Below are 21,470 nucleotides of genomic sequence, written 5' to 3' on the forward strand. Positions count from 1 at the left end.
TTTAAATTCGTGTCTTTACAGGGTAATAGCACAGCTGAAATTTTAAAATAAAACCAGCTGCTTGAATCTAGGTGGGGGGAAGACAATGAAAAAAGAACCCACCTGAAACTGGTGTATGTACAGAAAGTAGTTAGTGAGATGGATGAATGAGGCCAATCTGGAGCTGTTCTAGACACGGCAGTGCTTATTGTGGCTTTGGATTTTCACAATGGATCTCAGTAATTTCTGAAAGGATTGATGGAATATATGTTTTACAGTTGTGCTTTATTTTTGGTCAGAAATGTATATGAATCAGTATTAGTACTGGTATATGGACTTGGGTTTTCTAACATGTCATTTAAGAAGGCATGAGTGACATGAACTGACCACTTATCAGAGCTGATACGGGCTTCTGTCTTGCATTGAGTTACTTAGAAGACTGATCTGTAGTTACCATTCTCTTGCTGTTTCCTTTTATACACATTCTGCCATGTCAAAGACCTGCTGGAAGCAGAGGGAAATTCAAAGTTAATAATTTCTTGGTTTGGGGATTTTTTTTCAAGAACACTGGGCTTTAGTTTAATCAAACCACATTTGAAAGTTTTGGGTGAGGATGCATCGGTGTGTCATTGTTGCTAAAAGAGAGGAATATTGCAAACCTGTTTTGAGGTGCAGGCTGTCTTTTTTCTTTTCCTTTCATAAGAAGATCAAGTTATGCCCTATCAGACCTTATGGGTAATACAAAACTTCTTAATGGTTTCTGGTAGTTCAGCAACTTGAATACTTTGTGTGTTAGGTAAGAGAAGTCTGCAAATAGCTAGATGGTACAGCCTATTATTAGTACTGCTAATGTAGTAGTAGGTGAAAAAATACAAATATTAGTAAGATCATTCTAATAAGCAGATACGAGTGCTAGAAGAACACACTAAGTATGTTACATATATGTTATTTAAGCACTAAAAGGAATTGACATAATTTGAAATCTTGACTGCATTTTTACTTTTTCCCCTTCCCTGCTTCAAATTGAAATGATGAAAATTACTTTACCTTCAGACTTCCTACTTAAATATATATGCCCAAACTACATATTGGCTAAGTCTGGAAAAAAATTAATAGTTGGACTCAATGATTTAGAGCTCTTTTCCAACCTAAATGATTTTGTCATTTAAGTAACAAAAACAAAAAACAAAATGAAAAAAATTCTAGCTTTCAAAACCATCTTCTTTTGTTACCAATAAGAAAATATTTTTTGGAAAATATTTTTGTAGAGAATAAAGCATGCACTTTTAATGTGTATTTTCAAGTGATAAAATACTCCTGATCAAACTGTATGGTCAAAAATTAATCCAAGTTCAGATCCACCAGGACTGGATGTTGTTACAGCACTCAGTTTATCTGTAGTTTTTATACTTCACGTATCACTACTGAATTTGTCTGACTCTTTTGTGTTATTGTCTGTAATGTAATAATAGTAATTAAGTATAGAGCTAACTAGGAATGTAGACTGCATTGCATAGCATAATGTTCAGTATACAGTTTATTACTGGTACTCAGAGTGATTTTAAAGTCTAACAAGTGAGTGAGTTATACTGTGGCTGATGAGCTGCTGGACTTTGTGGTCCTTGCTTGTAGTTGTTTGTAAGAATTCCACCAGCTCAGGCCTTAAACACTTACCCTTCATGTGGATGTATGCTGGGGCAATACAGGGTCTAAAGTCAAGGGATATAAATACAACCACTCTGTTACCCAGAAAGGAACCCTGAAGCAATAGAATTTCTCCTTAGGTGGAATAACTGCTCCTGCAAAAACTGACAAATAAATACAAGATATTAAAACAAGGAAAATGGTGTCATTGTGCTTTATCAGACAATGGACCTGTTTCAGGTGTGGGACAGTAGATAGCAAGAATCTCCACAATGCAGTATTCATATAAGTGGAGAAAGAAGAAACACTTGACGTTATCAAGTACAGGTGCCTCAGGCAGCAGGTGAGTATACTTCTGAGTGTGGTGCAGAGTGACCAGCTCTGAGCTGGAGCTGCAGTGGTTTGAGAGGAGCATCCATCAGGAAGACCGTGGATTCTAGTGAGCTGTGAACCCAATGAGAGCTGCAGACTCTTGTGCCTCTTGAGGCCTCTTGTGGAGGAGAGGCATTGTCAATAAGACACGTGACGACTTAGCCTGAATTACTACCTAGGACAGTTCATCACCACTGATTTAGAAATTAAAATGTAATCTGCAAAACAACTCTTGAAAGGTACGCAGCTGCTGCTGAGAGGACTCTGACCTTCAGTCAAAATATTTTAATGGGTGCTGAACAGAAGAAATCCTGTGGTCTGACACAGTGCATTGCTTTGGGTTGTGATACTAAAAATGTAATTAATGGTTTATGGAATGATCATAACAGAATTGCAAAAGTTCTAGTAAAAATAGTGAGAACTTCTCAGAAAAAAAGTAGAAGATTGTTGTCCAGGGAGTGTTCCCAGAAGGCCAAGAGAAAATCCAGGGCTGCAACCTACTTTGATCTAAGGAAGCTTAAGAGCAGATAGCAGAAAGTCCTAAGATGCAAATATAGTAGTGTGGTGGGTTCTCCAGAGCTGCTGGGCCTCTTGGATTCCCTATCCTGTCTAAAATGGCACGTAAACAGGTCTTGGTGTTCTTAAAACTGAGACCAGTGAAGTTATTGAAAGGTTCGTATTTTGGCATAGCAGCTCTAATTCAGTTATACTGTTGCTTAATTGCTCTGAAAGACCATTAGCTGCAGTTTCCGTGAAGTATTTTTTTCCACCTTATCTGACAAAATAAGTTTTCTTGAATACATTTAAAAGCATAGAATCCTTGGAATCTTGTAGTGTTTTGGTAGTAGAGCTTCTGTTGATTTATTACTGTATTTTTTTTTTGTCCCTTAAAAGTATCAAGGATATAAACACAGACAGGATTTAAGCTTCTGAAGCGAAAAACACATCCAGCTTCACTGTACCTAGCAGAAGTAGATAACATTATGCTCAGTCATGGCAATTTTAATAATTTTAACAGCTTTTAGCTGTTGGTTCTTCTTTTCAGATTTGTTGAAGCTGAAAAGAAGAACTAACAGCTAACAGCTGTAGAACCCATGTATTTCTGCATTAAATTGCAAGTTCTGGACAAAAACCTATTACACTGGCTCTTCACTCATTATTTGTTTTGCCTGAGGTTACTAGGAAACAAAATCCCTGATACCTTTGAAAGGTATTAGGAAAGGGTTTTTAGCTGTTACTAGTAGTTTGTAGTGAGGGGGGGAGGCGGGGAGAAAGCAGTATTTTTCTGATTTAGCAGATATTTTTTCTCTCTAGTTATATACAGAGTAAACTCACCAATGCCTAGGTAAGCTGCTTTTGCAAACTCTTTTTATTTGAAGGACATGGATAGGATGGTTTAGATGAAACTGGAAGAGTAGTCCTTATTTTTGTTTTGAAAAGTGAGCAAACAATCTTTTTTGAAATTCTGATTTTTTTAATTTCCCCTTTCCATGTAACAGTATCTGCAGTAGTCTTGTTAGATGTAAATGACAGGGCTAAAAATTGGGAGGGTGGCAGATTAGTCTCTATTTCTTTACAGCTGAAAAAAGGTTAGGAAATCTGTAATAAATTTGTATTTTGGCCCTTACATGTTTTAGGTCAAGTCAAGACAGGGAGTAAAATTTGGGCATTACATATGCAAGAAAGGCTGTCTTTTTTAGATTGTTGGTGTCTTCATTTATGGAACACCATGAATTTTGTAAGAGTTAGTAATTTAGTAAAAGCCCCAGGGAAAGTCTGCTGTATCTTATCACATATTTATATTATTACTTGTATTTCTTTAAGATCATTCACATCTTCCTTGGGAGTTGCCTCTTTGAGCTTTATAATTTTGAATGAGTCAGGCACAAATCCTCATCCTATAAAAATGTATACTAATAATTTTTCTGCTGTGATTTATTTCCATTGACTTCAGTTACCATATACCCGGAAGGTGCATGGGAGGCATTACACTTGCATATGTTTATAGGATTAGGTTATTTTGTATCAAAAGCAGATTGCAGCTCTTTAATACAGATACCTAGAAAGCAAACCATCTGTGGTGAGGTTATGATGATCTGATAATTTCAGCCTTGTTTTTGTTTATTATGGTTGAAATCTAAAGGATCCGAAGTCATGTATCATCACAACTTTTTCCTGCTGTTTTATAGTAGCTCATTCTCTTTAAGTCTTATTTACATAAAACTATAGTTGAAATGTAATCATATTCTCAGAAGGGTGTGGACATGGAATTAGCAAAAATAAAGTAAAAATAAATATATCTGTAATTAGAAAATGAGTGTGGCTTTCTCTTTGCAAATCTGGTAACTTTACACCAAGCTCATGCCCCCAAGATTTTTTTGTATAAAAAAGGAGGTGCACTGACTCATTAAATGTCAAGTTGAGTAGATAGGAACAGAGTAAAATCAATTTTCAAATAGCTGTATGAGGTTTTGCAGGAGTTATAACTTGATACAATAAAGTGGCTGAGGGGCATAACTTCTGGTTGTTGTTGGAGCAGTTCTAGGTAACATTGGGCTTCAGGGGTCTCTCAGTATTAAAAATTCATTGTAAGGGCTACATTTCCAATTTTACCAAGAAGCAAGCAAGGCAAGTAAGTATACTACTGCATGACAAACAAATTATTCAAAATAGAAGAAAAGGAAAAATCCTGCTCTAGATCACACTAGAATGATTAGTGAAAGATAAAAGCCCTCTTGCAGCACCTCAAGGAAGCATTTCTAGTGCTTGCAGTTGGAACAGGTGGTACTTGAAATTACATCTTTGACAGGAGATACTGCCCTCCTTTGCCTTCAGAAATGTATTTTCTGGTGCGCAATGAAGCATTGCTAGCTGTACAGTGAATCAGATGCTCCCAGTGGAAAAAGTACCAGGAATCAACATATTGATTGGTCTCTTATCTTATTGTGGCTTGAAAAAAATAGGCTTTTAAAAACAGATACTGCTCACCAAAGTAGTTAGATGGAATTCTGCTTGCTTCTTTTCTATTCAAACATCAGATACTTGAGTCTTTTGGGCTATTTCTAGTTCTTCCAAAACTGTGTTTCAGGTAAATGACTACCCCTTATCACGGACATTTGCTTTGTGACCTACCAGGGAATATATATAAGGTTTGCTTGTTTTACTCTCAAAGTGGGCCTGATGATACCACTTTAGTATGAAACTTCAGTGTGATTATGTGGAGATTTTTTAACTGCCTGTGGAAAACTGTGGACACTTGCAGGTTTTGAAGAAAAGCAGTATTGAGGAGGAATAGAGCATGCACTGAGGTGCAATTTGAGAGGGAATTTAGGAGGAATCAAGGCAATGGCACTGTTGCAGGGCATCCCCCTACCACAGAAGAGCTTATCTGCTCTGTCAATCAGCTGGTGCAGTAGTTCTGGTGCAATAGCTCTGGACATTTTCCCCCCACACATGACCTTATGAGATAACCCAGGCCAGCTCTCTGACTTGTAAGTCATCACTTGCTAGTTATTCCTCTCTGTGGCACCAGGGGTAGAACTCCCAATAAACACCTGAATGTGAGAACAGATATGGGGAGATAAGCTGGAAATTCGTGACTGAGAGACACTACTTTACAAACTATAAAAGCTACACAAACAAACTTTCATGGAAGCAGAAACCTCCTACACACACCCTGGAAATGTGTGGGACTTCTCAAGGAGACTTTGGATGCAAATTTGCTGGATACTTTCTTGGGAACTGAGTGAAAGAATTCTGTGTATACTCCAACACCAATTTGGTGGTAAGTTACATTGAATCCTAATCTATACTATTTCTTTGCTAGCTGTAAATATAGGTACCTTTATCATGCACTGTATTTTGTCTACTAGTAGTTCTTTTTGTTTTACTTCCGTGTAGTAAGTAGTCTGTTTATAGTCTTATGTCTGTTAATTTTGTTAATTCAATAAATAATTCATCTTGTAATAGACCTAATCAACCATTATTAAGAATTTGTGAGTGAGAGCAATCTGTGGCACAGGCCGCCTCAAACAGCCACTCTCAAAAATCTGCATCAAAGGCAGGACTTGCCTGGGCTCTCGCCCTCTCATTCATCACAGGCAGCAGGACTGTGTCAGTGCTGAAATAACAGTGAATGTGGTATCGCAGTAGCTCACGCGTTTAGGAATCCTGAAGCTAGTCATAAAGAAGCATAGTAAGAATAGTATGAAAGTACTGGTGTTTAATTGCTACAAGAAAGTCTCTAAAAAAATGCAAAAACGATCAGTGCTGACATCTCAGAAGGGTTTAATTTCTCCCAGTAAATAGCAGTCTAGTCTGACAAATACCTGTTCTGCATTCATCTTAAGTACTTCAGGAACACTGAAAACTTCAAGGGTGCCTTTGCTTTTGGCAATGCCTGTCACTTGTTCTTAGATGTCCAGAGCTTGCACTGCCTGGCAGAGGCCTGCAAGTCCAGCAGAGGTATTTCAGGAGCATTGCACTGCACACCACCTCTGGCAACACCTTGGCTTTGTTACTGTTCCTTGATGTCCTTACTACAGGCACTGACCTGACGCAGGACAAAAAGAGAATGACAAAGGTATTGGAGAGATAAGGGACTCCACTCTTGCTTTCCCTATTGTCATAATCAATTTTATACCAATATTTCCAGCACAGGGGAACCTGTCCATTTCTCTCCAGAAGGCAGTGGTCTGGGGGAATTTGGATCTGATAAGGCTGAGCAGGGGTCAGAAGAGGTGTGGGAGCAGCACAGGCAGAGCAGCAGGATGGGCATGCAGCTCTCACATGTGCTCTGAGTGTAGCTTGGACTAACTGTGCCAAGGACAACCTTGTTGCAAGGCTTGTGAGTAACCACATCTTGCAATCCTTGACGGAAGTTAGACAGGTCAAAGCCGCATCCAGGTATCCTCCAGATTCCTCTAGGCATTAACATGACCGCTTAAATTTTGTTGATATCGTATCTTTATGAGGTTTTATCTCATCTAGAGCAAATGTGGCTAACCAGAAAGATTTTCAGAGTGGAAGTTCTTCATGGAAGTAAGGGATTTTCAGAGTTTTGAAGACTCCTGAAATGCAGACTGTGTCTGATATGGCAGCAAGAAAATATTCTTGGGCAGTCTTGTAACATCTGAGTATTTCCACCTCTTCCTATACTCAACTGCCTTAATAAATAAGTAAATGCCACTGCCCCTGTCTCATAGAAGAAACTGAGAGATGGCACAGCTGTGACATACTACTCATTATAATAAGGAGGTTGGTTTTGGGACCCTTCTGCCACTAGACCAGTGACTCTGATTTTGCTTGTGAAATAACAAAGAAAGGGTGGCAGGGCACATAGGAAGAAAGAACTATTGAAAGGCTGTGAAATACAGTATAAGTAAAGTTAATCTGACTTTAGAATTCCAGATACCTGTTCTGAGTCTGCAGCTTTAGTTGAGGTGGTAAATGACCCACACAAGTAAATCTGAATATAGCTATACCATAGGAATGTGCAATCAGTTTTCAAGCTTTTGCCTGAGTAAACAGCAATTTGTTTGAGACAGTTTGCAAATCATTGATTTTTGATTAGCTATTATAAAAAGTCTCAGTCATTGCTTCCAGACTATTGCATTGGATGCTTCAGTGCCTTTGAAAATATGAGCTTGTGCCTGAGCAGACTGAGCTTGCTTGGTTCACTTATTTTATTTGAGTATTTTGCTAAAGATAAAAAGCCCCTTGTATGTGAGAACTCCAGCATGACAAAATAGTGTTTTGTAACCTCTGACAATTTGTTTGGCTTATTTCTTAAAAAGCAAGTTGAACCCCTCTCTCTGATCAACTTCACAGAGATGACTGCTGGACAGTGAATTGCAAGCAGCTATGTGATATGGCTTAGGGGGAGGACAGCAAAGTTGTAGATCTGCTGGCCCAGTGCCAGACCACCTGCTTTGTAACCTAAGAGCAGCTATTTATAGTAAAATTTAATTGCCAAAGCTAGTCTTAGCTGCTGCTCCACTTCATTCCTGCCAGCTGCAGAGCCATTGTGCTTCCTGCTCCACATGTGCAGGCCAAATCATCATACGCAGTTGGCCCTGTGAGTTTATTCAGCCTCCGCCCTCTCTCTCTCTGGCTGCAGCCTTGACCAAAGTCAGCAGTCAGTAACGTTTTTTCAGGTTTGTCTGATTTTCCAGCTGTGAATCCAAGGAACAATTTGTTTTTTTCAGGGCAAGAGCAAAAGTGCTGGCCCAGGCAGACTGTTTGGTAGGTATTTTTCTGTAAGCTTCAATCACACAGCCAGCACAAGTATCCATAGCTAAGGTTAAATGGAGCAGAAAACCACAATATTTGCAAGTGATAGAGGGAGTGCTGTCTCTGTCACTCATGCTATTTTGCACATAGGCCTCTTTTGCTGGAAAAGCAATATGCAATGACAGTGATCCCGAAGTCTATACAATAATGCACCAAAGGAATAATCCCTTTACTCTTCAATAGCTTCTTGGCTAGATAATCTGGTTCTATTGAATTTCAGCCAGAGATTGCCCATATATTAAAAAAGACTGTTTCTCTTTCGACAAATAATGGCTGAGCTGTCTCTCCCTGATGTACTGCTGACTGAAAATCATTCTCCTTCATACCCCATATTATAGAAGATGTGTTAGTCAGCATGCATTAGTCTGCATGCATGCATGCATGCAAAAAAAAACCCCAAAAAAACTACAAAAGAAAACATTTAAGGACCTTCTAAAGGATCAAGGCATAAAAACAGATTCTGATTATCAATACACAGCAGTTGCATTAAAATGTGGGTCTGTGAGCCTTTCTTCAGCATTTCGTAATTGTGGGTCCTGAGTAGTTTTTGATAAATAGCAGCACCTAGCAAGTAGTTACCATATGGTAACAGGGGCAATTAGTCATCCATATCACATTCCAGCAATTGTGTTGTATTTAATTAACGTAACTGTGCCCAGGACATTGCAACCAGCTTCTGATTTATGTTTTACCACTTCCCTTTCACATCCTGAGTCAAGAGCACAAGTGTCTCTGAGGCTTTTGCAAAAGTCCCTTAAGCCATTTTAGGGTGATATCACTCCTATTCCCTTTGTTCTGCCATGAAACATTCCTCTTTTTTTTTTTTTTTTTTTTTTTTTTTTTTTTTTTTTTTTTTTTTTACTGAAGATCTGCAGTCACTGACCTGCACTGCTCATTATGGGTTCCCAAGATAGAGGTAATGCTCTGATGCATGTGGCATAGGTGACCTTTGGGTCTGAGGAGTGGTTGATGGTCTGTGCTACCATTGATCCAGGCAATGCCCACTGCCTCTCCAGAGTGAGCACAGCCAGTCTGTCATGCCCATGGCCCATGGCCAGGCAGGGATGTCCTCTCACCGGCACCAGGGTTGTTCTTCATGTCCCCTGAACCCCTTCCTGCCCGGCCCCCCATCCACCCTGCATTACCCCCTCAGCCAGATCACTCATAGGAACAACGGGAGCTGCTGGTGGACATCCTCAGGGATGTCAGGTCTGAAGGAACTGGGGAGCCACTGAAGGGACAGGAGGCTGAGGGGCAGCTGAGGGGCTGAGAGGATGTAGTGGGGATGAGGGGTCTTGGGTAGCTGAGGGGGATGGCAGAGGCTGGAGGGCTGAGGGATGGCAGGGGCAGAGGACTGAGGACATTAGGGTGTGGGCTGGGGACACTGAGGGGACATGAGGGAACTGATGACGTAAATACTCAAAAAGCATATGCTTTGCAGTAAGTATCTCAGTTGTGACAAGACACTGAGACCCATTGTTTAAAGTTTTATAAACCATAAAAAAGTTTTCTTACCAAGGAAGGAAGTTGCACAACCAAGACAGCAGACTGTGAGACAATTCATAAGTCATGTCCTCAGATGAACTTGTGGCCATGAATGTATAATGTAAGGTAGGGGCCATTCCCGAAATAACCACCAGAGACCCTCTTGAGACTGTTACCCAAATTGTAACGCATGCTCAAGCTATAAAGTATACAGATTTGAATATGTAAATAATGGGGACGAGAATTCTGAAACGGTGCGGGCATGTGTTAGGAGGAGTGGTCCCCCCTGCACCCAGCGCTGAAATAAAGTAACGCCTGCTTTCTAAGACTGAAATTACAGTCCTAGAGGGTTGTATTCTTCCCGACCTTTCTGCGACGCTGAGAGCAGTAGGGTCTGGGCTGGGGGCACTGAGGGGACCGGAGGGCTCGGAGGGCCCCGGCGGTGCTGAGGCAGCGTGGCGCGGTCTGAGGGTCGCGAGGCTGAGGGTCCCCGCGGGGCCGCGCTGACGCCGGCACCAGCCGCGCGTCGTGCGTCGGGCGCGTGCCGGTGCCCGGCGGGGGCGGCGCCGCCCTCGCGCGGCGGCCGTTGTCGGTGTTGGGCGCGTGCCGCCGCGTGTCGCGACAGTTCCGCCCGGAGCGATGGCGAAGCCGCAGCTGCCGGCTGGTTTCTGCCCCTCCTCCGCCTCCCTCTGGCCCCGCACCTTTCCCATGAAGCTGTGGCTGCTGGTCAACAGCCCGTGCGTCCACTCGGTGCGCTGGGACGCCCGCGGCGAAGGGCTATTCATCGACCAGGGGCTATTCGAGCAGGAGCTGCTGGGCGTGGGGCCCAGCGCTGCCGGGGAGGTGAAGCTCTTCAGGACGAAGAACTACGGCAGCATCGTCCGCCAGCTCAACCTATACGGGTTCCACAAGCTGACGGTGAGTCTGGCCGGCAGCACGGTCGGGTCCCGGCCGAGGCCGGCCACGGCGGGGGAAGATACCAGCTACGCTGATGGGCCCCTGCACCACTTCTGGAACCCGCATTTTTGCTACGGCTGTCCCGATCTCCTCGTAAAGATCAAGAGACTGACCAAGGCCGACAAGAAGTTGGACGCTGGCCTGGAGGTGACCAGCCGCCTGCCCGACGATTTGCAGTCCATTACTGGAAGGAGACATGCTGCGGTCGCCCACGTCCCTCGGCGAGGTCGGAAGGAGCGGTGCGACGGGCAGGTCATGGGTGGCCGCGGTCGGCCTGGGGGTGGCATGGACTTAGAAAATTGGCACTGCCCTGGGGGGAGCGAAGCACCTGCCCTTGCTAGTGGCTGCTCTGTTCACATGGTGTAAGAAAAGGTTTGTTCTTCAGGAAGGTAAATCTGCTGCCAGTAAACACAGGGAATGTAATTACAAACTGCTACAACTGTGCCGCCTATATATAAATACACAAATATCAGTATATGTATCTGAATATCTATATACCTCTCACTGTGTAACTCACAGGTCCTGCTTGTATTATCTACAACGAATGACATGGTTTGCAGTGTTTCAGTGTGCCTGTAAAGTGCCAGCAAGGACCTAAAACTAATATACACACCAAGTTGTCCTTAGATAAAAGGTGCAACATGTATTCTTTCATATGTTTAAAATCTTTGTAATAAAAAAAAAAAAAGTTGCCCAAAACACAAGTTCAGTGTGCTTTGAAAATGAAGAGGCCAATCATCTGCTTTTTGCATCTTGCATTTTCAGCTGTGGGAAACCATATACAACACAGAGAAGAACGGAAAGGAGAAAGGAAGACTTTGAGATCTACTGTAGGAACACACAAACTGAGTAATTTTCAATGTTCTCAAATTCAGGAAAAAAAAGTTCATAGAAAAGTCAGTTATTATCTCAATAAAATGTTGCTTGATGCAATGTGCTAAGAGCTATTATTCAACACATACTTGTTTTCTAAAATATGAATTGTTAAGTAACATTCATGGACATGAACTGAAAATATATCCATGGATACTTTGTAAACTTCAAAACCTTGTATTTTCCTACAAATAATATTTCACCAGGCTCTGTCTCTCTTTATTTTTTATTTTGTTTTAAATTAGCTTCTGATGTTATTTCACATCACTCACATTACGTAGCTCTTGGCCATATTGCTTTTCTGATAACACTAAGATGTGCTAATATGAGGCCTGCCTTAGATATCTGAAAGACATTTTTCACCTTTCATCCAAAGAAAAGTTCCCCAGCCCAGGACATAGCAAACAGTGGCACAATTACCTGGGCCATTACTGGGATGGCTGAGGATAGGCAGTATAGTGATAGTGTAGCGCAGCAGAGACATTGACCGATGTGACATTGGTAACCTCCATTAGCACAACAAGGGGAAACAGATGAGATAATCCAGAAGATCCTCCTAATTTTGGGATGGGAATGAGCTCAGAAAGCCTAGAGGTTTTGTAAAGCTTTTGCAAAAGGCTGTGTCTGATTCACATGGCCAGCACTGCCTCATTGCTCTCTGCTCCCTGTGGGTAGACAGCTCCTACCCAAATCTTCAGTCTATGTTGTCATCTCTCTTCTCTTAAGACCATTTTATAATAGTGGGGAGCAAATGGAACTAAGTGAAATAAGACATAGCACCTCAAACCTGCAAGGCTATTTTAGATGTTTAAGTACAGTACCCAAACAGGCACCTAATTCACAGCCTGAGGTGTCCTTCCACAAGTTTACTACTGCAAATCACTGAGTTGTGGTGCTACCTAAGGATACCATGGGTCCTTCAGATCTCAGAGTTGCTATGCCATACATGGAGAGAAAAGCTGGAGCAATTTATGTAAAAATGTGTTCAGGGCAGATACTATGAGAGAAGGTTCTATGGCTTTTATGATTCTGGGGTTCAGATTAGATGATCATAATGCTGCTTTCTGGGCTCAGCTCTCATGAATCAGAGCCAAAAATCACACATATGAACTCCTTTAAATAAAGATTTAGAAGTCTGATTGTTGCAATGCACAGTTCATCAGTTGTAATTTATTGACTTGTTTTGGGTTTTTTTCCCCTGATGCCCTCATAGTGGACATAAATGAAAACATTCTGATCAACACTGCCTTTCTGTATTTTACCTGAAGTGGCCATGGCAAACCCCTGCATAAAGAAGATGAATTAATGAAATTATCGTGAACCACAGCTAATGTACCTCTGGCATAGTGAAGCATTTAAACTACATTCCTAAAGACATGTTCCTCTTCTGGGGGAGTCACTCAGACCTTAATTGTACTTAATGCAAATATATTTACTAATGCAGAGAGAAAGGGAAGGAATGGGAGAGTTTCTCAATCTTTTTAAAAGCACACAGAAGAGAGATGTCTAAAGGAAAATGCAAAATGATAAATGCTGCATACTGTCATCTCACCAAATACGTATCATCTCACTTTGTGCTGCAAGTGGGAACAGCAACTGGCAAGTACAGTTGAAGTGTGTTTAAAAATAAAAACCACCGGTCTACTAGAAGATATTAAGTGTAATATCATCAATGAATCTTAGAAATTCACTGTGCAGGGAACCACTTACAGCCATAGGAAACATCCTAACTGTCTGCTCAGGGGGCAGAAACATCATAACAGGACAACAGCCACAAAAGAGGGAGCACAGCCAGTGCTAGAAGAGGGGAAAGACAGTGGCCAGACTCTAGAAACACCAGAAGCCTGGGAAGGAAAGCATCTTCTAAAAATTGAGACAAATCAAGACACATCCCAGAAGAAATACTTATCTGAATTGGAAATAAATTTAAAGAGACACTGGTGGCCCTACACTGTGTCAAGGACTGCAGCCATCCAGCAAAAGTTCTGCTCTGCCTCACTGCCTGCCAAGCATGGTATGCCTCTTCTGAAGCTGATGTCACTGTCAATGCTGTGACAGTGCTGTCTTCCATTCACCCAAGTCCCTGTAACACAGCAGAGTGAGCAGAGTTCACTTTGACCTGTGACCCCCACGGGGACCAGGTTGCTCAGGAATGATGCAATGTCCCTGTCTCTTGTTCCACCTAATGAGATTCCACATAGTACTTCTCTCTGCATATTGTGATGTGTTTATACGCTGCTAAGTCAGAGTGGCATCTCTGTGGCAAACAAGTTGTATTTGCCAGTGACCTATGAGAAGCAGAAGCGCACACATAATGGTTCATTTAGTGCCAAATTCAAGTTTTGTTGGCTGATTTAAATTACTTTTCTTTCTGCTTCTTAAAGGTCAGCCACTTCTGAGTAACTCAAACTCATAACTGGAGATCTGAAAGTAGGCTAATAGTTGAATGACCCAAGGGAGGGGGAGGGAGGGAGGGAGGGAGGGAGGGAGGGAGGGAGGGAGGGATGGATGGATGGATGGATGGATGGATGGATGGATGGATGGATGGATGGATGGATGGATGGATGGATGGGAGAACAAATAGAATGTTTTCTCCATCCCTAACAGCCTCCTTCCAGCACACTGAAGTCCTGTAAAAGCATACTATACTATCGGAAGAGACTTCTGCCAAAATGCAGAAGGAAGGAAGAAAAACTGTGAGACATCAGTCTATATTTTAAAAGAAAGGGATTGTTCTTTGGTGCCATTAACTGTTGGAGTTCCATCGATTTCTTTACAAAAAGCTGAAAATCTGGTTTAAAAAAATGAAAAGACTAGTGAGACATTTTAAAAAACTCGTCTGGCCAGAAAACTGTTGCCAAACTTGACAAGTTTAGAAAACCCAAATATCTAAGAACATAAAACATTCAGGTAATTTTTTTTTTTTTTTTTTTTTTTTGATGGAGCAGTCACAGTGTTGCCCTGGAAACATCACTTAATGTATATTTGTATTTGAATTAAGACATTTACAACACCCAAACTAGCTAGCATACAATATATCCTGTGTTGTGGACAGGCTTAGAAAGAAACTTTAAAATAACAAAAAGGAGGCAGGTTAATTTTAAAAAGTAAGCCTGTTCATTACAAAACGAACAACTGGAAGGAAAAGCCGCCGGCTACTCCGGCTAGTCCAGAGACTGTTTCAACAACTTAGTAATTGTAACCTAGGGGTGTTTCAAGGGAAACCAGCCCGAGGAAACACCCAGGTATGAGACACCTCAGGCCTTTTAAAGTCTCTCTCTTGTCTCCTGATTGGGGCGCTCAGGAGCCATGCTGTGATAGGTTTATTTCTCCGTTGCTGATTGGCTTATAAGTTGGTGCAGTCTTGGCCAATAATTTTGGAATTCTCGCCTCCTATTGGTTGGTCTGTCTTCCAATCTTGATTTAAGTAGTAGTTGTGTTCTATGATGTAATACTCCTGAAAGTTTCTCTGCCGTTTTCCAAAGATTGGCAACCCATCTCCTCCCTAGTTCCACTCGCCCTTTATACATGCACAACAGTACTGGGTTTTAATATTACTAATCACAATTTGTTACTTGTATTAACAACATTTAACTTGTATTAACAACATTTTACCTCATAACAACATTTAACCATTGTTAACTACATTCCCCAAAAGTTTAAATTTTATTTTTGTTCATAATATCCTGTTTCAGGTTTTCTACCTCCCAGGAGCAAGAATCAAAAGGTAGGCAGTAAATGCTTGTAGATAAAGGACTTGACTCTTTGGTAATCTTTGTGCAGGACATTTCCAGTGGCTGAGCTGATGTGTGGTCATGTGTTCCCCCAGGAAAAAAGAGACATAAGTTGGATAAGCAACAAGACGGAAAGACAAGGGAAGTCAGGAGGAGTTTGTCGGGCTTGCAAAGGAAGAAGCAGGGACATACCTGCACGTCACACTATGAAGGAGCAGAAGCAAAACTCATGCCTAGACATCTGTAACAGACAAGGCTTCTTAGTTTAGACAAATGGCCAGCAGGGATAAGAGCAACATGAAGAAACATCTTCAAGTGCCAGAGAAGAAGCTGGTATGTACCCTAATTGAACAGTCTGTTGCTGACCTGTCTGCTGCGGGTCCATTTGTCATGGGCAGACTTACAGCAAAGAACAGTGTTTGAATGGACTCAGTGACATTTTGGCTCTACTTGAGGTCAGTGGCCAAAATGCTACAAGGCTCAAAAAGGTTAATTCTCACCTTCAACCTGTAAACCATTTATAAATCATTTATTAAATACAACTCTTTAAATTGTTGGACTGCTTAGTGTTTTCACTGCTATGTATGCATGACATTAATAAAAGTGCCATGGAATCCAGCTGGTGGAAGGAATATAAATATGGTGTTCCTGATGACAAAATGAGTATAGACTTTCCTCAAGATTTGAATGTCCCACTTGAAAATAAACAAAGCATAACTGCAGTCTTTTTTTTTTAAATGTAAAAATCATAACAGCAGGTTTTGTTTCTGAAGAACACATTTGGAATGCCAAACTGGAATTCCAAACTGGAATTCCAAATGTTCACGAGCTTTAAATCAATGCTGTTTAGCATCTTGATCAATATTTCAAATAATTCTGTTGAAATAGTGGCTTTTTTTTTCTTTATTCATTAGTATTAGCCATTGGACTGCTTAGATCTTATTTCTGTTGGTGCTTTTGCTTCCGTTTTCTGTAATTGCACCTGTGATATCTGATTGTAATTTAGTTAACTATTGTCTTTATTTATAAATCTGTTATTACATTTATTTATTAGCATTATGATTAGAAAAAATAATGGGTAAATATTCACTTACATCTAACAGAATAGGAACAGAAAACCACTTTTAACCACACTTCTTAATGGCCCTGTGTCATGGTTGGACACTGGCGCAATACCAGCGTCCCCATGAAAATGCACCTTTTCTAAATTAATGCTGTGAGATGTTATCAGGAACAGAGCAGAGCAGGCCCAAGCTTAATAACAAAGGAAAAAAACTTTATTAAACTACTACTAATACAGAAAACACATAAACTAAATCCAGGATGAAGACCTTTTAAACCACCCCTCCTCCTCCCAATTCCAAAAACACCCAGCCATGAAACATCACCCAGGATTCCTGATCAAATTACCACCCTTCAGGTAATCCATATTCAAACTATCAAGGGAGAGAGAAGTCTCTCTTGCACCACAGACCCCCCAGGAAACACAGCTGCCCCCCTGTGTTTCCCTGTCACACATGGCAACCGCCTGGGAAAAAAAAAAAATCTGCCAGTGTGACACTCTCCTTTCCATGTCACAGTGCTCTCACCACCGTGCATGGACAGACTGCTCCTAGGGCTCCTTTAAGGATGCTTTGCCACAGACCCAAAGATACAACAGTTCAGTTTCTCATCCTGGGACTACAGTCCCCCCCATTTTCCCCTGGGGCCGAGGGGTCCAAACAGGACTCATCTTCTTCCCGAAGACAGAGGGCATCACCATTCCCTCTTCAGCTTTCTTCGTTTCTCGCCATTCTTGTGCTGTTCGAAGCTGAAACAGGTCTCCCTGGGTCACCACTGCATCCCCCTAAAATGCAGTCTCTATTGCAGGAGATTCTAGTTCAGTCCATGACTAACAAGAAAAGTCCAGCCAAAAGCTACTTCATCATCTCCTCCCACCTAAATATTTCTTCTTCTAACATCTCAGGTCCTGGACTATCTCGCTTCCACTACAAATCAAGGAGGAGTAATACTTTTAAAAGCCCTCATTTCCTGGAAAGGGTTAAAAGTTCAGACTCCTTGGACGGCTGATATCTCGGTCCGGTGTTCCGCCGCCTCCCACGCTGGACATCCCTCCCCACTTCTCCTTCTCTTCTGCCGGCAGATTTCCAGGTGCCGCCAGGCTCTCTGTCTCTTTCCCTCCGGGGGGGAACAAAGGCATCTCCGCTTCTCTCCACCCTTCAGTCCGCAGGAGCTGGCTGGGTTCCAGACCCTCAGCCCCTCGGCCTACCTGGACAAGGCTGCGTGGCTTCCCCTCCCCCACCCAGCCCATGGTTGGGCAGGGGAGAGTCTGCACTCTCTGACGACCGGAACCAAAAGAGACAGTTCCCCTGGGAGTTCTTGCTTTTAACCCCTTGTGTTCTCAGAGGCGTGTCCATACTTTGAGTGGTCACTCCAGGTGCCAATATCCAAACCTGACCACTGATTGGTTTGACCCAACTTCCTGGAAAAAATTCACTTCCATGACAAACCACGACACCCTGTAAGGGGATAAAACAATACAGCAAGTAAAATTTAAGGGTGACATATGAAGCAAGCCATAATGTAAGCTTCATTGGATATTCTATTTTACTGTAAACATTTTATTATGTCCAGCCTCTACATTAAATAGTATTACAAATTGTAAAGTCAGCTTCCGAGAATTTGAAGGCACGTTGAAACTTATACATTGAAAATTTGCATCTAAGAAAAACATTGGAGGAAAAATCCATCTCACTGCTTAGCCTGAAGAAATCACAGTAAGGAAAATAGCTCATAGTCACCTTTGCCAGAACTGGATATATATTGGAGTATGTACATATTGGAGTATGTACGTATTGGAGGGGAGTAGGCCATTGCCATACCGTGGTGAAGCAGAATTTCAGTGGGAAGGGACATCTTATCTGTGGGGTTTAAAGACATTTCTGACAAAAAGAATTGAGAGCATTGGGAATCCCCAGTCTGTGTACACAGCCCAAAAACACATAACAAAGAACTTTGCAGAACAAAAAGTTTAGTATTTTTAAAACAACTAAAAATTAAGTCTTATAGTGCAAACTATAGTGTAAATTTATTCCATTGACTGCTAAAGCTGTTAGTTGCACAGTAACCCTAGTGGAGTCCTAACCCAGAACAAAGGTCACAAAGGCTCTGAATGAACAGACAGAAAGGCAAATATACATATTGAGAGCGGTTGCCTTTTAATCAAAAGGCAGAAGACAGAATAAGGCATCATGGGTGCTGTGAGGAGACAATTTATTTCTGTTTCCACAATGGGTGTCAGCGGCACATGGGGGAGGGGTTGCACGTGTGCCACGTGCAGGAGGCGACTACGAAAAGCCTTGAGTCTGGAAGGACTTTGCATGGTAAGACCTCACATGGGACAGGCAGCAGGAGACACTGAACTGCCCAGAGGGGCTTCTTCAATCGGGTGCCGAAAGGTTGGACGGGGCAAACAGTCTCCCGCCAGCAGGCAGGCTTTGGGAGGGGCCAGAGGCGCAAAAAGTAACTGCGTAACAAGCGCCCCGGGGTTTTCCAAACTTGCCCTTTGTGGTTTTGGCTTGGGGCTCTTTTGAGACTGTGCTTTTGTTTTTGAAGCTTGGGTTTTTGATATTTGCTTTTCGAAACTTGCTCTTGAGCCGGGACTTTTTTGAGTCTTACGCTTTTTGCCCTGGCCCCAGCCTGCCTTTTGGCTCTCCTGCCCTCGCTGGCTCTTGCTCGCCCCCGCGTCTGCCCTGCCTCCCTGTGTCTCTGACCAACGCCTCGCCTGCTTACTCTCCGCGTCCGTGCCTTAGCCCCCTGCGTCCAATCCTGCTGCCCCGATGCAGCCGGTGGCCGCCGGAGCTGCGCCTCTCCGAGAGCTGCGCAGGCCCGTTCAGAGCCGGCCCGTGCACAGGCGGCAGCCAGCACACCCCCGCCGCCTGGACACCGACAGCGCCGCTGACTGGCTGAGGGTAACGCCCTTTTTTCCTCTGTCTTCTCTGTCTCCCGGCTCCGCCATCCCTTCTCCATTTTCCTTCCTCCTTTTCTGTCTCTTCTAGCCCTTTTTCCTTTGGGTAACTCCTTTTCCTTTTCGTTCCAGTAAACAGTTCACGGATACAATGTTTGCCTCGTTTTGCTTTCATTCCCGACCATCCATTACTAAAAGAACTCCTTGCAGTTCCCCACAGTGGAACGCGACAGGTGCCTGGATGGGTCGGGGCTGAGGGCTGTGCTGCAGATGTTGACAAGGGCCACGGGTGTCTAGACGCTGGAGACCCCAAGACTATGGCCCCACGGACTACATGGACGTCAAGGAGGGGCTGTGCAAGTTTCACTTCTAGAGCTTCACCTGTGAGGGCAAGCTCAGAAGGTGGGATTTTTACAGCCACCTCAAGGACTTCTCAGGTTCTGGGGGGAACTGTTCTGCCTCCCACTATGGCACTCAGGGGACAGGAGGGACTTCATCCTAGTCCTGAAGCTTGGAGAGTAGGAAATGTTTCCTCAGTGTGGGAATGCATCTTGGTTTTGTCTTGTTTATTATGTGTGAAAAATGCATATTTTATGATTGGCTTTTCGCAATAGTTACAATGACATATGTGTAATGTTGGAAAGTTATGCTGTATTAATTCTCTCAAGTAGTGTGTTGAATGTATTTTTAGGTTATAACACAAATGTTAAAATAGAAACTATACTATGTAAGATACTTTATAACTAGCTCAAGAAAGAGATGGGATAATCAAGGAATTCTTTGCACAAAAATAACAATTACAGAAACCCCTAAATTTTCCAGAGGAGAGGAATTTATGGCTTTCCTTATCAACAGAAAGAAACTTCTTCAAGCCTGACTTAGACTCAAAGGCGCCTGGGAATTAACAGAAACTTTTTGACAAGTACCAGACGAATTTCTTGTTTTAAATAAAATATATGCATAATCATGAAGTGTTTTGTATATGCAACAGGCTATTGCTTTTAAGGTTATTCCTTTGTTCACAAGGCATGCTTGTCGTGGCTTAAGTGCCCGAGAGCATCCGGACGTCCGTAATTATTTGCTTTTTATTGTCTTGTAATTTTCCTAACTCTAAATTTTTATTACTCTAATTGTATTACTATTTTTATAACAATTTTATTATTAAACTTTAAAAATTTTAAAAACCAAGTGATTGGCGTTTTTCACATTATGATTGTTTTTTTACATGGTCAGTATAACTCCTGGAGAGAGAACAAGCCTGGATCCTGACCTGTACTACAACACGGTGCTGCACTACACCACAATGCTGGCTGCTGGGGGTGGGTGTGCCCTGATCTGGGGCTCTAAGTGAAATAGAGATTTTTGGAGTTTACTTAAGTTAACAAAATGAATTAAGCATTTATATTTTAGCTTGTAGAGTTATGTATTGAATTTTAACCTTTTACTTAAGAAACCTCTACGTGGTACAAAGAGCATAAGAAAATGCAAAATCCTGAAGCTTCTTGCATAAAGAACAATACCAGAAGAGGCAAAGAACCCAGATAAAGAAGCTCCTCTGTCTCCAAGCCTATCAAGACTGACAGACGTACTCAGATAAGCACCAAAGGACCGAAAGCACACTCGCAGAGAGGAAAAGTTCAAAAGTTCAGCCATGAGGAAGACCACAATCTTCAGCCTCAGGACCACCGAGAGACCCCTGTATGACCACCACAGCAAACCACGCGTGCTCAGAAGGGCGCAGACCTATTTAGCATGAGACGTGAGGACAGGCGGGGCCAGGGGTTGAATATGCATGAAAAAGTTGTGCAATGTATTGCATATGGAACATCTTTGGGAATAAAGGTGTGGGTCAGACTGAGGCTCAGGGCACAAGTTTTGGAGAGCTATCTCACTTGTGCTGGGCACTGACAATACATACCCACTTCATAACCACCCCAGGTTATGGAGTCTATTTAATTATTCCGCGTATCGCTTCATAAGGTAGATGCCAGGCTGGGCTGGAAGGATGTGCAGGCTTGGGAAAATGGAGACCAGTTGGCCTGGGAGAGGGTTGGGGTGATTATTTCCCTGCAGACCCAGAGACATCTTCAGGGGATGGTGGCTGGGGCAGAGGCAAGTGTTGGCCAACTGACTGCTACCCTTGTGTGGTGGAATGGCAGCAGCATGGC

At 42.4% G+C, this 21,470-nt stretch overlaps 1 protein-coding gene and 1 long non-coding RNA gene across 6 annotated transcripts; one reads left to right on the plus strand and one right to left on the minus strand.

The window, feature by feature from the left end:
* Positions 1-94: 94 nt before the first annotated feature.
* Positions 95-10,316, minus strand: LOC128782328 (uncharacterized). 3 transcript variants are annotated; one of them, XR_008428732.1, is made up of 4 exons: positions 9,802-10,316; positions 1,654-1,787; positions 367-483; positions 95-225 (listed from the first exon to the last, which is right to left on the minus strand). It is a non-coding gene; the product is annotated as an uncharacterized LOC128782328 (long non-coding RNA). The 3 variants fall into 3 exon arrangements; XR_008428733.1 differs by lacking the exon at positions 95-225 and having other exon boundaries at positions 246-480; XR_008428731.1 differs by lacking the exon at positions 95-225 and having other exon boundaries at positions 246-483.
* Positions 10,317-10,333: 17 nt separating this feature from the next.
* LOC128782327 (heat shock factor protein 5-like) lies at positions 10,334-15,329 on the plus strand. Of its 3 annotated transcripts, none has more exons than XR_008428729.1 (4): positions 10,334-10,954; positions 11,494-13,615; positions 14,209-14,511; positions 15,297-15,329. XR_008428729.1 is itself a non-coding variant. In XM_053932593.1 (2 exons), exons 1-2 carry the CDS (start codon positions 10,411-10,413, stop codon positions 11,579-11,581), a joined length of 645 nt encoding a protein of 214 aa, XP_053788568.1. In that variant the 5' UTR covers positions 10,335-10,410; the 3' UTR covers positions 11,582-12,753. The 3 variants fall into 3 exon arrangements, 1 of the variants encoding a protein (XP_053788568.1); XR_008428730.1 differs by having other exon boundaries at positions 14,209-14,297; XM_053932593.1 differs by lacking the exons at positions 14,209-14,511; positions 15,297-15,329 and having other exon boundaries at positions 10,335-10,967; positions 11,494-12,753.
* The last annotated feature ends 6,141 nt before the right edge of the window (positions 15,330-21,470 follow it).

This window comes from Vidua chalybeata, chromosome Z (genome assembly GCF_026979565.1).
Source record: "Vidua chalybeata isolate OUT-0048 chromosome Z, bVidCha1 merged haplotype, whole genome shotgun sequence".
NCBI lineage: Eukaryota > Metazoa > Chordata > Aves > Passeriformes > Viduidae > Vidua > Vidua chalybeata.

What these genes read in the sequence shown, in the direction of transcription:
- LOC128782327 (XM_053932593.1), top strand. Translation starts at nt 10,411, where the DNA reads ATGGCGAAGCCGCAGCTGCCGGCTGGTTTCTGCCCCTCCTCCGCCTCC. An exon ending in CGGCGAGGTCGGAAGGAGCG is followed by an intron (nt 10,968 to 11,493) that starts GTGCGACGGGCA and finishes TTGCATTTTCAG; the next exon opens with CTGTGGGAAACCATATACAA.